Source organism: Nymphaea colorata, chromosome 5 (genome assembly GCF_008831285.2).
Source record: "Nymphaea colorata isolate Beijing-Zhang1983 chromosome 5, ASM883128v2, whole genome shotgun sequence".
Taxonomy (NCBI): domain Eukaryota; kingdom Viridiplantae; phylum Streptophyta; class Magnoliopsida; order Nymphaeales; family Nymphaeaceae; genus Nymphaea; species Nymphaea colorata.
In genome coordinates this window covers 13,435,451-13,450,224 of record NC_045142.1, presented here as the reverse complement: position 1 = coordinate 13,450,224, position 14,774 = coordinate 13,435,451, and the positions used below count along the sequence as shown (strand labels likewise).

At 41.1% G+C, this 14,774-nt stretch overlaps 1 protein-coding gene across 2 annotated transcripts in view; it reads right to left on the bottom strand.

The window, feature by feature from the left end:
- The window catches only part of LOC116254316 (AMP deaminase), a 59,728-nt gene that overhangs the window by 10,016 nt on the left and 34,938 nt on the right, over positions 1 to 14,774 (bottom strand). For both annotated transcript variants that reach the window (XM_031629641.2, XM_031629642.2), the window contains 3 exons: positions 1,670 to 1,822; positions 1,470 to 1,523; positions 1,269 to 1,379 (listed from right to left, as the gene is read on the bottom strand). In XM_031629641.2, the coding sequence (XP_031485501.1) occupies positions 1,269 to 1,379; positions 1,470 to 1,523; positions 1,670 to 1,822 (318 nt within the window). The remainder of the gene's footprint in view (positions 1 to 1,268; positions 1,380 to 1,469; positions 1,524 to 1,669; positions 1,823 to 14,774) is intronic.

Below are 14,774 nucleotides of genomic sequence, written 5' to 3'. Positions count from 1 at the left end.
AAAGAAGCAGAAAAAAAACACACAATCAATTATGAACAATTGAAAACCAGAATATTAATAAAAATTACACACAAAAAAAGCTTTGTCTGAAAAATGAACAAAAAACAAGCATCTGAAACATTGAAACAGTAACTGATATCAAAACTAGAGAAGAAGCATGCCTATTATTGTAGTGCCAGAATATCAGACTACTCGATTATTTTTTCTTTTATGAATGCAGGTAAACTTTAACCACGAAGCCTTACAAGGTCAAAAGAAAAAGAAAGCTCAGGCAACATAACAGCATGGTTGGGGCTTGATCTATGGTCTTCAACTTGACACCCTTAACACTCCCCTCTTAGCACCTGCTCACTGCCTATGATCATTGGTCAATGTGAATTATTATAATTGAGCCAACAAGTGCAAAAGACTATGAGAATCACAATCATTTTTCATGGTACAGACGATAATGGAATACACACAATCAGCATAATGCAGAAGAGGGAAGAAAAAAACAAAACAGAACAGTTTCTATATATATATATACAACACTTGACATCTCCAACTATAATGTCTAGAGTGTTGTTTGGCTCTCTGACATTTCTAAGGTTGTTTGTTTACGAATCCAACAATGTGGACAAACTCAAAACGTCCACAACTATAACATCCAAAAAAACCATAAAAATGTGACATATCGTTCAGACTTCAGATTAATAAAATCATTTAAAAGATGATCTGATGTTTGCAGGCAAAAAAATCAGAATCTATGTAATTGGATCTTCATTATTTTCATCACGAAATTTGGGACAACCTAAGTTCATCATGCGGTAGTTTCATCCAAAGCAACTTCTGAAAGCAGCAAAAGGTAGATAGCATTATGGATGCCATAAGCTAAGGCATGTGTACGCACACACACACACACACACACACAAATCGGAACATACATCAAGGATGACAGAATATCAAACAACAGCTGTGAATTAAATTAATATTAAGAAGCAGACGATAGGTGTATGTGACCTGAAGATTGGGCACCACATCAAGACATTCTGGACAAAACATGCAGATTGATAACATTTAGAAATGAAAGTCCAAGTTTCTTGAGAAATAAAAAGTCTGTTATGATTATAAGTGAAATGAGACTGCAAGTAAAATTTCCCTGGACGAATGAACATTGATCCAAGCTCGACCAGGAAAAGAAAAACATTTATGACATGATAAACCAGGTGAAATTAACCAGTGGGCCAACTACAACACTGTTGAAATCTCAACAGCAATTCAAAGGATACCTGTGCAAGATAATATAAGTACTGAAGGACAGGAGATTTCCTCAGATTTATTCCATGAGCAATGTTGTGTGAAAGGAGAAATGTGGCAGCAAGATGGTCAATATCACCTGCCTATGTAAACATATTAAAATTGCTCAAATTAGTACTTGAAAGACATTAAAAACATTTTTTTCCTCAAAGGCAGAATTTTCTTAAAGTCACCTCGCCTGCATGTGGACGTAGTTTGATGGTCGTCATTCCTTTCGACTCTCGAAGCTGTAAATTTAACAAGACAGCCTTATAAGTGAAATACAAGCAAATCACAATACCTGTCAAACACATTCACTTATATAGGAAATAAAAAGATGGCCAAAAGGGACAAACAGTTGACAGTTTGTACAGGAAAAGGCTTCGGAACTCACTTTATTGAGAGTGTAAAGATTTGCATAACAATAATATGTGTAGTATGAAAAGGCAGGATTGAATATATTTGTCCACTCAGATGGTGTGGGCATGTGCTTAGTAGGACGCCTTTCTGGCTTGCTTTCATCGTCAACTAAATCAAATCCAACAACCTGGAAACCAAATAAACAGTTCAGTGATCACTCTTATTGAAAAATTAGCAAACTACCACATGATTTCATAATCTCATGCAGTATAATTTACGCACAAGCACATGTAACCTCTGGCAACCACATCTGTTAGTATAGATAGCTTCCCCAATATGCCCAGCATATCCATGCAGTCATGTACTTTTGTTGATTGTTTCTAGGTGTGGCCACATATAGACACATGACATTTTATGAATAATTCATACTTTTTTTGCAGTTCTCAGTCAACTCAGATGGACTACTTATATTTAGCATGTCGCAATTTAATGCATTATATGATGCACTATCATATACATTATCGTGGCCATAATGGCAATTTTCCTAAAGAAGATAGAAAGTTATGTTCCTAAAGAAATTAAGAATTTAGCTGCCTAAAGGAATTGGCAAAGAGAGTGAGATGTCCCTCCCATCCCTTTTAGAAAGAAGCAAGGGGGAGGGGGAGCTCTCTTTAGATCTCCAACTCGGCATGAGATAGAGACAACAAGAGAGAGAGAGAGAGAGAGAAGCAGCATCTTCTCTCCCTTCTTTTCATCAACTTACGTTTATTTTACAACTCCAACTTCTTGAGATTTGACTCTTTCTTTAGATTCGACTCCAGTGAAGGATATTTGTCAAGCAAGTTTATAACTAAACGAGTCACATGGGTACAGCTAAATAGCCGCCCGTGTTGATGCATCAACAAGCATGGGTGGACATGTCGACAAACACGGATACGTTTTGAATAGGCTTTGGGTTGTCTATGCAACAACCTCCTATCTCTCGTTGGGAGGAAATGAAGTAGGAGCTGAGGAATCAATTCTTTCCAGTGAAGTAGGTTACCACGGCCGTGACGTGCTATGCCGACTAAAGAAGACTGGCACTATTCAAGACTACATAAAAGGCTTGTCTGGGCATTTGCTTGAAGTTAAGAACATATCCAAGGATAATAAGCTCTTCAACTTCATGTTGGGTCTACAGAACTAGAAACAAGTCGAGTTGCATAGGCAAGTAAGCTATGTTGTCAAGGCTCCCAGGCAGTGCTTGGGTGCCCGGCATGGCCTAGCGCCTAGGTGGCCCTAGGCAAGCCTAGGCAAAAAAAGTGACCAATTTTTTTTTTCATTTTTTTAGTTAGGTTCATATGTCAAGTTATATTGATTACTTATTACTAATATTTGAAATGTGGAGAGTAGTAATATAACAAACATAATCAACTTAAACAATAAAAAATTAATTGTTGACTTCATTGAATATACAAAATCAATAGAAGAAGTTCAACATTATTCATTAAATGTAATCTAATACACAAAAAAAAAAACTAGATCTAATCTCTAGAAGAATGAATGTAAATCCACAAGAAGGCTTTAATCCATCTGTACTTAAAGAAACACATTGTATAATAACAAAGACTAATAGTACATACTAGTATACATATAAGTACACAACAGTAACAATACATATAAGCACATAACCATACTAATGTATACATAAAACAGGTATCACAATACTACATATTATATAACAAACTAACAGTATATACATATTGTTGACGACCCTAGGACCTATGGGTTATGGGCCCACCATGCTTCTCGTCAACACATGTAATAGGTTGATGCAATACTATATAACAGTATATACCTATAACACATATTACAATACATATAACAGGAATAAAAAATTGTATTACAATACAACTTAACATAATAGTATATACATATAAGTTTATAACAGGTATAATTGAAAGGGAATGCGACTTTTCACTTTCCCATGGACTAGGGGTGTTGAAATAGATTGTAATGGGGAACCGGGTCCAATTCTGGACCCGGTCCCTTGGGGCACGGGTACCGAGGCTGGCTCGGTACCCTAGGCGGCACTCTTTCTCTCCCTCCTATATAATCTTCACTTAAGTGTAATTGTTGAATTAAGTGAAAAGTTTTTTCTCTCTCCTAGGGTTGCGGTGTGCACCTAGGTTAGAGCTTCCCATGGTTTTTTCCTCTTTCTGAGGTTTTTCCACGTATACCGTGTGCTCCTTTCTTCTTCCCTCGTGTGTTGCATGTTTCTACATGGTATCAGAGCCAGGTTCGTGAGATCGTTCGGCTTCGTGTTTCCGCCGTCGCCCCTGCGCCGCTGCCGCCTGCGCCGTTGGAGTTTTCCACGCCCCCGCCTTTGGGATCTTCTGCGCCGCCTCCGTCGGACGATCTAGCGCCGCCGCCGTCGTCAGACGATCCAGCGCCGCCCCCGTCGAACGATCCAGCGCTGTCACGCCTCTGCGCCGCCGCCGTCGGGCGATCCAGCGCGCCATCGCCGACACCTAGGGTTCCGTGTAGTGCTGGTGTTTCAGCCACCGCTGTGTTGTCTTGTTGCTGCCTGGTGTTGCGTCTGACTTGACTGCTTGTGATGGCAGAAGAGATCACACCTAAAAGTGATGTGGCCTTTGACGCGGGTAGCGCTCCCAAGAGCGAGATCTTGCCGGTCCAGGTCACGCCCATTCGTCTGACTAAAGACAACTATCTCTCCTGGTCTGTTGCTCTCGAGATTGGGATAACAAGCCGTGGTCGTCTTTCCTATATCACAGGCGACAAACCGGCACCCAGCAAAACTGATCCTCAATGGGCAACGTGGGTGTTGGAAGACAGTCAGGTTAAGGTGTGGATCATCAGCTCTGTGTCCGCTGATATTCAGCCTCTTATTCTGTGGAAGCCGACTTCGTTTGATATGTGGACTGTGCTTGCGAGGATGTATGGTCGCAAGAAAAGGGTTCTGCGTACGTACCAGATTAAACGCAGTATTTATTCTCTGAAACAGGGTGACCTGTTTGTTGCCTCCTTCTATGCAACCCTGAAAACTAAGTGGGAGGAACTTGATTATCATGTGAATGATAACTGGGACTGTGGTTCTGATCATGCCCGGTACTGGGAAAAGGAATGGATGGACCGGACGTTCCTTTTCCTTGGAGGCTTGCGTGATGAGTTTAAATCCATTCGGAGTCAAATTCTCAACTGTGATGAGATTCCTGGAATAGAAGATGTTTATGCTAGAGTGGAATCCGAGGAACAAAGACGCCAAGTGATGCAGATTGACCCCAGTCATGGGAATGGTCCCTCGGCCTTTGTTAGCCGTTCTTTTGTGTCTGGCCAGCGCCCTGTTAGGCGATGTACACATTGTCACAAGTCAGGACATTCTGTTGACTTTTGTTGGGATCTACACCCTGAGAAGAGACTTGTTCGTGGTCGCCCTCCGTCTAGTCGGCGAGGTTCTCTTGTGCAGGACTCAAATCAGAGTGGTTCTTCTAGTGGTGAAAAGTCGAGGCTTTCCCCGGATCAAATCAAGGAACTACAAGCTTACATCAGTCGCCTTTCTACTACGTCAGAGGACACATCTACGTCTGATGGAGCTAAGTTAGCTCAGGCTCTTGTTGCTACTAGTGATCAAGGTAATTCCCCTCCCGGTGATTGGATTGTTGACAGTGGGGCTACTCATCATATGACCGGGGACCCTAAGATGTTTCAAGAATATAAGTTGACTTCTGGGCAGCAGCGTGTATCTATGGTTGATGGTTCTTCTATTTCTGTGGCTGGAAAATGGAGTTTATCATTACTGAACAAATATTGTCTTCATAATGCCCTGCATGTTCCTAATATTCCCGTAAATTTGTTATCTGTCAGCAGTATTACCAAAGAGCTAAACTGTAATCTAATATTCTCTGTTGATCGTTGTTTACTGCAAGACTTGGGGACGGGGCAGAAGATTGGGATTGGTTCGGCTATTGATGGGCTCTACAGAATGCCAGTACAGGTTGCCTCTGCTTTGATTTCAGCCACTAGTGGACAGTTGTCTGGCGTGGAGGACAGATCCGTTATTATGCGCTGGCACGAGAGACTTGGTCATCTTCCTTTTTAGTTGATTAAACAGTTGTTTCCTAAGATGTTTCAGTCTGTTTCTTTGGACACCTTCGCCTGTGAAGTGTGTCAGTTGTCTAAGCATGTTAGGGCTTCGTACCCTATTTCGTTCAATAAAACCAGCCGTCCATTTGCTTTGGTTCACTCTGATGTTTGGGGTCCTTCGGGAGTACCACCTGTCGTAGTTTTCATTATTTCATGACTCTTATCGATGATTACTCTCGGTGTACGTTCGTGTATTTGTTGAAAGAACGTAGTGAAGTTCCCAGCATTGTCAAAAACTTCGTTGCATTTGTTGAAACTCAATTCCAGACCCCTGTTCAGACCCTTCGTACTGACAATGCTCAAGAGTATGTCTCCCAATCCCTTGATGACTTCTTGCGAAGCAAGGGTATTATACATGAAACATCTTGTAGCTACAACCTCCTCAGAATGGCGTGGCTGAAAGGAAGAACCGTCATTTGTTAAATGTCACCCGGGCCATCATGTTTCAACGTCATGTCCCTAAGCGGTACTGGGGTGATGCACTTCTCACTAGTGCTCATCTCATTAACCGTATGCCTACTCGTGTGTTGAATGGTCATTCCCCTTATTCTGTTTTGTGGCCCACTCAGAATCCCTGGCCTTTGACCCCTCGGGTGTTTGGGTGTGTTTGCTTTGTCCATGATCATAGTCCCACTCTCAAGAAACTTGATCCTCGGTCCATCAAAGCGATCTTCTTGGGGTATTCCTCCACCCAGAAGGGATACAAGTGTGTTGACCCTAGCACTTCCAGAGTATATGTCTCCAGGGATGTTACATTTCATGAACATGAGGCATACTTTCCTGCGAATCCTCTTCAGGGGGAGTGTCTAGGTGAGAGAGTGGACGAGTATTCTTCGCATCAGTTGATTCAGTTCACAGATTTCTTGGATTACACGGCTAGTTCTCCGAGTGTGAGTGTGGTAGACACAGTCAGTGAGGACAGAGACAGTCAGATGGAGGGGGGCCCTGTGGAAGAACAGTCTCGTGATCATTTGTTTGGTCAGGTATACAACAGGAAGAAGAAGGATGTGATGGAGGTTGTTGATGTTACCAATCCCGATCTTGTGAGCTCCCCGGATGATCCAAGTCCAATGAATGAAGATCTTCCCATAGCCCTACGCAAAGGCACCAGGTCATGTACTTCTCATCCTATTCAGAGATTTGTTTCGTATGCTAAACTCAGTAAAGACTATAAGTGCTTTATTACCTCTTTATCTATGGCTGTTATTCCCAGGTCAGTGGAGGATGCCAGGGAGGATCCCAAATGGCTACAGGCCATAACAGAGGAGATGGACGCCCTGGCAAAGAACAATACGTGAGAGGTTGTTGATATTCCTAATGGAACTCACTTAGTTGGTTCCAAGTGGGTGTTTACTGTGAAGTACAAACCTGATGGCACTGTTGAACGCTATAAAGCTCGTCTTGTTGCAAAGGGGTTTAGCCAGAAATATGGGATTGACTATCTTGAGACGTTTGCTCCCGTTGCTAAACTGAAGACAGTAAGGGTCATCTTAGCTCTGGCAGTACAAAAGAAGTGGAGCATGGACCAACTTGATGTCAAGAACGCCTTCTTGAATGGTCACCTTGAGGAAGAAGTCTATATGAGCATGCCGCCTGGATATGCGCAGAAAGGAAAGTGTTGTTATCTCAAGAAAGCATTGTATGGCCTCAAGCAGTCCCCTAGAGCGTGGTTTGAAAGACTAAGGGTTGTGATGAAGACTAATGGATATAAACAGGGAAATGGTGATCACACCCTCTTCATCAAGCAGAGAAATGGTCTGGTGAGCCTTCTACTAGTATATGTTGATGATATGATTGTCACAGGTGATGACGAAGAAGAAAAAAGGAAGATGAAAGAAACGTTAGCTGCTGAATTTGATCTCAAAGATCTGGGTAAATTGAGGTATTTTTTGGGAATTGAGATCGCTAGATCTGAGACTGGTCTTGTTATGAGCCAAAGGAAATACACTTTGGATCTTCTAAAAGAGACAGGTAAACTGGGATGCAGGCCCTTTCTTACTCCAATGGAGTCTGGCACAAGGATAAGTATCAAAACTGGGACGATCTTGGATGAGGAAGGAAAAGGGAGGTATCAACGGCTGGTTGGTAAACTCATTTATCTCACTCTTACTCGCCCGAATATTACGTATGCTGTGGGTGTGTTAAGTCAGTTTATGCATGCCCCTACTGATTGTCATTGGAAAAGTGTTGAAAAAGTATTGGGATACTTAAAGAATGACCCAGGGAAAGGACTGCTCTATACTCGACAAGGTCAACTCAGCATTGAAGGATACTCTAACGCCGACTGGCCAGGTTGCACAGATACTAGAAGGTCTACCACATGATACTGCATCTTTCTTGGAGGTAACCTGGTGGTATGGAGAAGTAAAAGACAAGAAGTTTGTTCCAGGTCCAGTGCTGAGGCTGAATACAGGGCGGTTGCTATGGGGGTTACAGAAATGTTATGGCTCAAAATTCTGTTAGCAGATATTGGGGTGAAAATGGAAAAGAAGATGAGGATGTATTGTCACAACAAGTCGGCTATTAACTTGGCAAACAATCCAGTCCTGCACGACAGAACCAAACATGTGGAGATCGATCGCCACTTCATACGGGAACGCATAGATTCTAAGGAGTTGATCCTGCCTTATATGAAGTCTGAAGATCAAGTTGTTGATGTCTTAACTAAGTCTTTATGTACATCTCAATTTGAGAAAAATGTTAGCAAGCTTGGCATGTTTGACATGTATGCCAAGCTTGAGGGGGAGTGTTGAAATAGATTGTAATGGGGAACCAGGTCCAATTCTGGACCCGGTCCCATGGGGCACGGGTACCGAGGCTGGCTCGGTACCCTAGGCGGCACTCTTTCTCTCCCTCCTATATAATCTTCACTTAAGTGTAATTGTTGAATTAAGTGAAAAGTTTTTTCTCTCTCCTAGGGTTGCGGTGTGCACCTAGGTTAGAGCTTCCCGCGGTTTTTTCCTCTTTCTGAGGTTTTTCCACGTATACCGTGTGCTCCTTTCTTCTTCCCTCGTGTGTTGCATGTTTCTACAAGGGGTATTGGCACCTAGGCCAGCCTAGGCACCAACTTAGGCGCCAACACATATCCCATCACTTAAGTGGTAGACTTACGGGTGTGGACTGATGCTTAGTCCATGCCTAGGTGAGGCCTTAACAACATAGTAGGTAAGTCAATGACTTGTCATTCACTCTTGCTACAAGTGAATGGCTGGTAGAGGTTCGTTCGGCTCTGTCGAATTAAACATTGGAAAACAAAGAACAAGATGCCAAGGGAAAGGCCAAAAATAATGTTGGACCAAAAAAGATGGAGGAAAACAACCAAAAACTAGGAATGACTAGCAATGCTGGATTTATGGCAAAATTCAACTAACCAGGAATTTATCAGAGCTAATAATAAAAGCTTCCAGACATCAACATACATCAACCTTACCACCAAAGATAAAGGGCATTGGGAAGACTCTTTGTGATAGCAATAAGAGTATTACCAGGAATTTTCATGCATATGAAACGATAATATCAGTTAGAAGAGAAAAATTAAATAAATTCAAAAATTTTGAACATTGACCCTCACAAGCTGTGCATTTCTTTTTCTCCATCAATTATGCTTAAAGTTTAAACCTTGAAATCAATATCTCCAGAAAATTGAAAATACGGCCTAATATGATTGGCATTTTGGGTCCAGCCAGTAATATCAATATCATGATGTTCAATACATCATCAAGAACATCAAAATTATCATGACAACATCATGATACATTCACAATTTCCTTGAAAAGAAAATATGTTTTTATATATTTTAAGCATATTTGCTTTTTTTGCTGTTTGTCTTATAACTTCACAAATCTTTCTGAGCTTCCCCAAAAAAAGCCACATCTGGTGAAGTCCTCTACAAAAGCCTCCCTCAGAATAATAATGTTCACTATACAAACGCCCTGGTGACAATAATACTATTGACTATATCACAAAGTTTCATGTTTGCTGATTCAGATTCTAGGTTCTATACTGAGACAAGTAAAAGATAAAATTTTGGTTCAATCTACTACATTGCATGTTGTAGAACAAATAATACTTTCCCCAATCATCCTTCTTTGTTATACTTAAATAATGGCCCAGAATATAGGTTGTATCTAGGATTTGAGGGGGGATGAGAACATCATTCCTTTTCCCTTTTGTAGAGTTCAGAATTTATAGGGGATTTATTTTGGGGCCAAAAAAGACATTCTTACATGGGTTTGATGCATTATGTCCGCTGTAATTAGGGGAAAATGCCCCAAGGTATACATTATTAGGTCTTCAGAGAAGGAGAATAATATTGGGTCTATCAGTTAGGACCCCACAACCTGCAGTTTCTCCTGCTTATACATTTATACTGTAATTAGGGCAAAAAGCCCAATGACGAATAAGAATTCTGAGGTTTCCCCCTCGAAGTGGGACTCTCTGGGTACGTATGCATGAGTTGCTTCTTCTCATTTCCCTCAGTGCTGTGAATAGAATTTCTTGCAGCATAAGAATTAGTAATCATGCCAACCAGAACCTATGACTAGAACAAGACATAATCAACTTAATCACAATCATGCCAACCATGAACCTACTCTTTTCTAATTTTAGGTTAATCTGCAACTACGTTCCTAATTTTAGTTAATGCAAGAAAGCACAAACATTCTCCCAAGCAACCTTTAGATGCAACTTGTTTTTGTAACGAGTGACATTTTGGGCATCGGGCATGGATCAGGGTCCAGACCCAGACACGAATTCCACCCGCACGAAAGAGGAAGGCCCGACGCTAGTGCTCTCCCTCTTCGTCTCTCTCGCTGGTTCGAGCTTGGCACAGAGGAACAGGAGGCAGAAGGAGCAGCGGCAGTGGAGATGAAGGGCAGCAGCGCTGAAGTAAACCCCTCTCGATTTCTCTCTGTCTCTTCTGTCTTTCCTCTCTTTCTTGCCCTCTTTCTCATCTATGTTCTTCTCCCTCTCTGTCTCGAGTTCTCTCCCGGCTTGCCTTCACCATCCCTCGTCCTCTGCTTTCTCTCCCACCAGCCTCCTCTCACCTTCACTCGCTCACTCTCGCCCTCTATCTCGTCTCGAGTGCTCCCTCCCTGAGCTCTCTCTCACGCACGCTCCCCCCCTCTCAGTTTTTTTTTTTTCTTTTCCTTCCTCGCCCAAGAATCCTCACTGTCATTCTTGCCCTTTGTCTCTCCTCCGACTTCTCTTTGTCTCACGCATCTGCTCCCTCACTCTCGAACTTAGTCTCTCTGCTCAGCCAGGCACCCTCTCCCTCGTTTGTTTTTGTATTTATCACCCCTTTTTGTATTTCTCTCTTTGTCTCTCTATTGCTATCTCTCTCTCCTGAGCGTGTGTTTCCCACAACCGAACCATCTCCCTCTCAACCGGATGCCCTCTTCTATCATCAGACCTCTCTCTTGATCTCTCTCTTGCTCATTCCCACGCCCTTTAGGCCTGTCTTGGTTTTGGCAGTTAGAAAATTGCGCCTTTCCACTCATACAGCGAATAGAAGGTGTTGGAGGCAATCGCAGCATATAACCTTAGCCGTTTGGTGATCAGTCAAGCGTTTGGGGTAGCTACCAGGGACACCTACATCAACTAGGACTCTAAAAGAGGGGTGAGTGAGGCCTAATCGAGCCTATTTTGTCTAATGTTTTCCTTAAGTGCATGAATAATTATTATTTGAGCATGCTAGGTTCAAGAGTGAATAATTTAGAGCGCACGATAAAGATTTTATTACATTAGAGAAGGTCTAGGACTGTTTCAAAAGGGCAAGGATCTATGTATATTTTGTAGGATGTTATGATGCATGTGGGGAGGGAGTGGTGGTGTTGCTTTGTAGGTTAAATTTACGGTTTGGAGGAAAGACGAAACATTTAAGTTGTTAGGATCCAGATGTACACAAGGGTGCGAAGGAAACACCTTTTTCTAGGTGATTTGTGTGATATATGCTATTGCTACTGAAATAGTACAGTATCATCCTCGGATTGCTAATGAGGAAGTAAAATTGCAAATGGTGATGCCTCAACAGGGTGTTAGGCACCTATTGAGTGTCTAATTTATTGATGGTGCGTCTACGGATGCATTTGGGAAGGTTCACGCTTAATGACCTCTTAAATATGAAAAAAAAACTTGAAGAAATGATCTACAGGCTGCTTCAACCTATCGGCTAAGACACACGGAAACGGCAAAATGGGCCGCGTACCGGCGTCGACACTCCGACACGCGGATCCCGACCCTTGGACACGGCAGGATACGTTTTGGGTTGGTTATGGGTCAGACCCGATCTGAACCACTTTCCTAATCCGATATTCTTTTTAACCCTCGACTTCTTTACGCTTTCACGCTCGACCTTTACCCTCGACGACTTGTAACCAGCGACAGCAGAGTTTGGCAATGGTGGGCGACGAGGTCCGGTGATCCACGGCAGCCGGCAACAGACAGGTAAGTGTTTTTTTTTTTTTCTTTTCAATATTAGAAGTTAGGGTTTCATGCTTCATTTGGGTTTTTTTTTTTTTTTGCATTTGCCGATTTGGGGATGTTTTCGTTTGAAGATTAGATGGTTAATCCGTCGATCTTGATCCTCTTCTTCAATGCTATGTGCATCTGTTATTTTTTTTTGTTTGATTTGGGGATTTTGTCGATTTGGGGATTTTGCCGATCTGCTGTTGTGCCTTCGTGCCTTACTCGTGGAATAGCAGTTCTGTTCTTCAACAATAGTGAGTGACTGAGAGTGCTTGTAACAGTTCTGTTCTCCATTGCGCTTCTCATTGTAGATCATGAGGACTGTTTTGCATTACCTAGAAATAAATCTGCATGTTTATACTTTGTTGTATTGTTTTATTTCTTAAATTTTATGTTCATTATGTCTTTTGCATCTTTTTATTATTTTTAATGTAGTATGGCGAGCAAAGGAAAAAGAGTCTCTCAACCTACAAGTTGTGGTTCTGGATCAGCTACGCCTATTGCACAGCCACCATTATGGTCATACGTGAAAATAATAGGGAAACCTCCTCGAGGTGGTGGAAATGCCTTTTTTAGGTGTACTTTTTGTGGGAGAGAGTTCAATGGATCATATACAAGAGTGAAAGCGCATCTGTTAAAAATCAGTCAAAAAGGAACTAACGAAACTTTGGATCAGTTGAAGAAAGAACAAAAAGCCTTTGAGAATAAGACAAGCACGACATCATCCGAATCTGGTTACATTGACATTGCTTCAATTTTACATGATGATATTCAGGATCGTCCCAAAAAAAGAAAAGTAACAAAAGTTGTTGATGTTAATCAGAAATCAATTAAGGATTCATTTAGTTTACAACGACGGCGAGAATTAGATCTAAAAGTGGCTACATTTTTTTATGCTAATTGCATACCATTTAATGTAGCTAGAAGTCCATTTGGAGAGAATTAGTTACATCTATTGCAAATTGTAACTTGACTAGGTATGTTCCCCCTAGTTCTAAAAGGGTTCGCACTGCACTACTAGAACAACAAAAGACTCGAGTGAACAAGTTGTTAGAGTATCAAAAGTTAACTTGGGAGCGACACGGAGTTTCAATTGTTTCTGATGGCTGAACAGATTTGCAAAGGCGCCCTCTTATTAATTTCATTGCAACTTCAGCAAATGGACCAATTTTCTTGAAAGCAATAGATGCATCTCGTGAATACAAAAGTGTTGAGTATTTGAAAGGATTGTTCATGGAAATAAATGAAGAAGTGGGGAAAGATAAGGTTGTTCAACTAATTACAGACAACGCACATGTATGCAGAGCAGCTGGTATTGCGATAGAAAAGGAGTACCATCATATCTTTTGGACTACTTGTGCAGTTCATAGCTTAAATTTGGCTCTAAAGAGTATAAGCAATCCACCAAGTAAAGAGCAACATCCGCATGCTTATGAACTATGTTCGTGGATTGAAGACTTGGAAAAGGATGTGAAGAACATCAGAAATTTCATAGTAAATCATCAACATGCACTTTCCATTTATAACAAGCATTCTGATCTAAAATTACTAACAGTTGCAAAGACACGTTTTGCATCTCTAATTGTTATGGTCAAAAGGATAAAAATGGTGAAAAGTCCATTGATCAATATGGTGACTGATGATGATTGGAATTTCTACCGTGTTGATGATGATGACAAAGTTGTGGGATAAAATCTTTTATATTCTTGCATTCACAGAGCCGATTTGGGAGATGTTGAGAGTTCTTGATTGTGATAATTCAACGTTGCACTGTGTGTATGAGATGTGGGACACTATGATTGAAAAAATCCAAGAGGTCATTTTTAAGCATGAGAAAAAAAATATTGCACTTGAAGATTCAGCATTTTTTTATCATGTGCATAGAATATTGATTGCAAGATGGGATAAAAGTAGCAATCCTCTTCAATGCATGGCACATACATTAAATCCTAAATATTATGGAAGAAAGTGGCTTGCAGAGGGTGTTGGAAGAACCCCACCACATATGGATCCAGAATTATCAACAAACAGATTGGCATGTCTTAATAGGATTTTTATTGATGTACATCAAAATCGCCGAGTTCATGATGAGTTTGAAAGGTTTTCTACTGGAATTGGAGAAGATGTAGGTGCAAATGCAGACAAAGATGATTATCCATCTATCTTGGTGGATTAAACATGGATGTGTTTATCCTACCTTTCAATACATTGCTTTTAGATTGCTAGTTCAACCTGCTACATCTTCATGCTGTGAAAGAAATTAGAGTACATATTCACAAATTCACACTATAAAACGAAATAATCTCACAAGCAAACGTGCAGAAGATCTGGTTTATGTGCATTCTAACATTCGACTTCTATCACGGAACAAAGAAGAATATAGGTAAATTAAGTACATGATTTATTGATTTAGATGTTTCTCTTCTTATTCACTAATATCATAATAATTACAATTTTTTTGTCATGTAGGAAAGGAGAAACTAAAAATTGGGACGTGAATGTTGAGGACTTTAACTTAGAACAAGAGAATG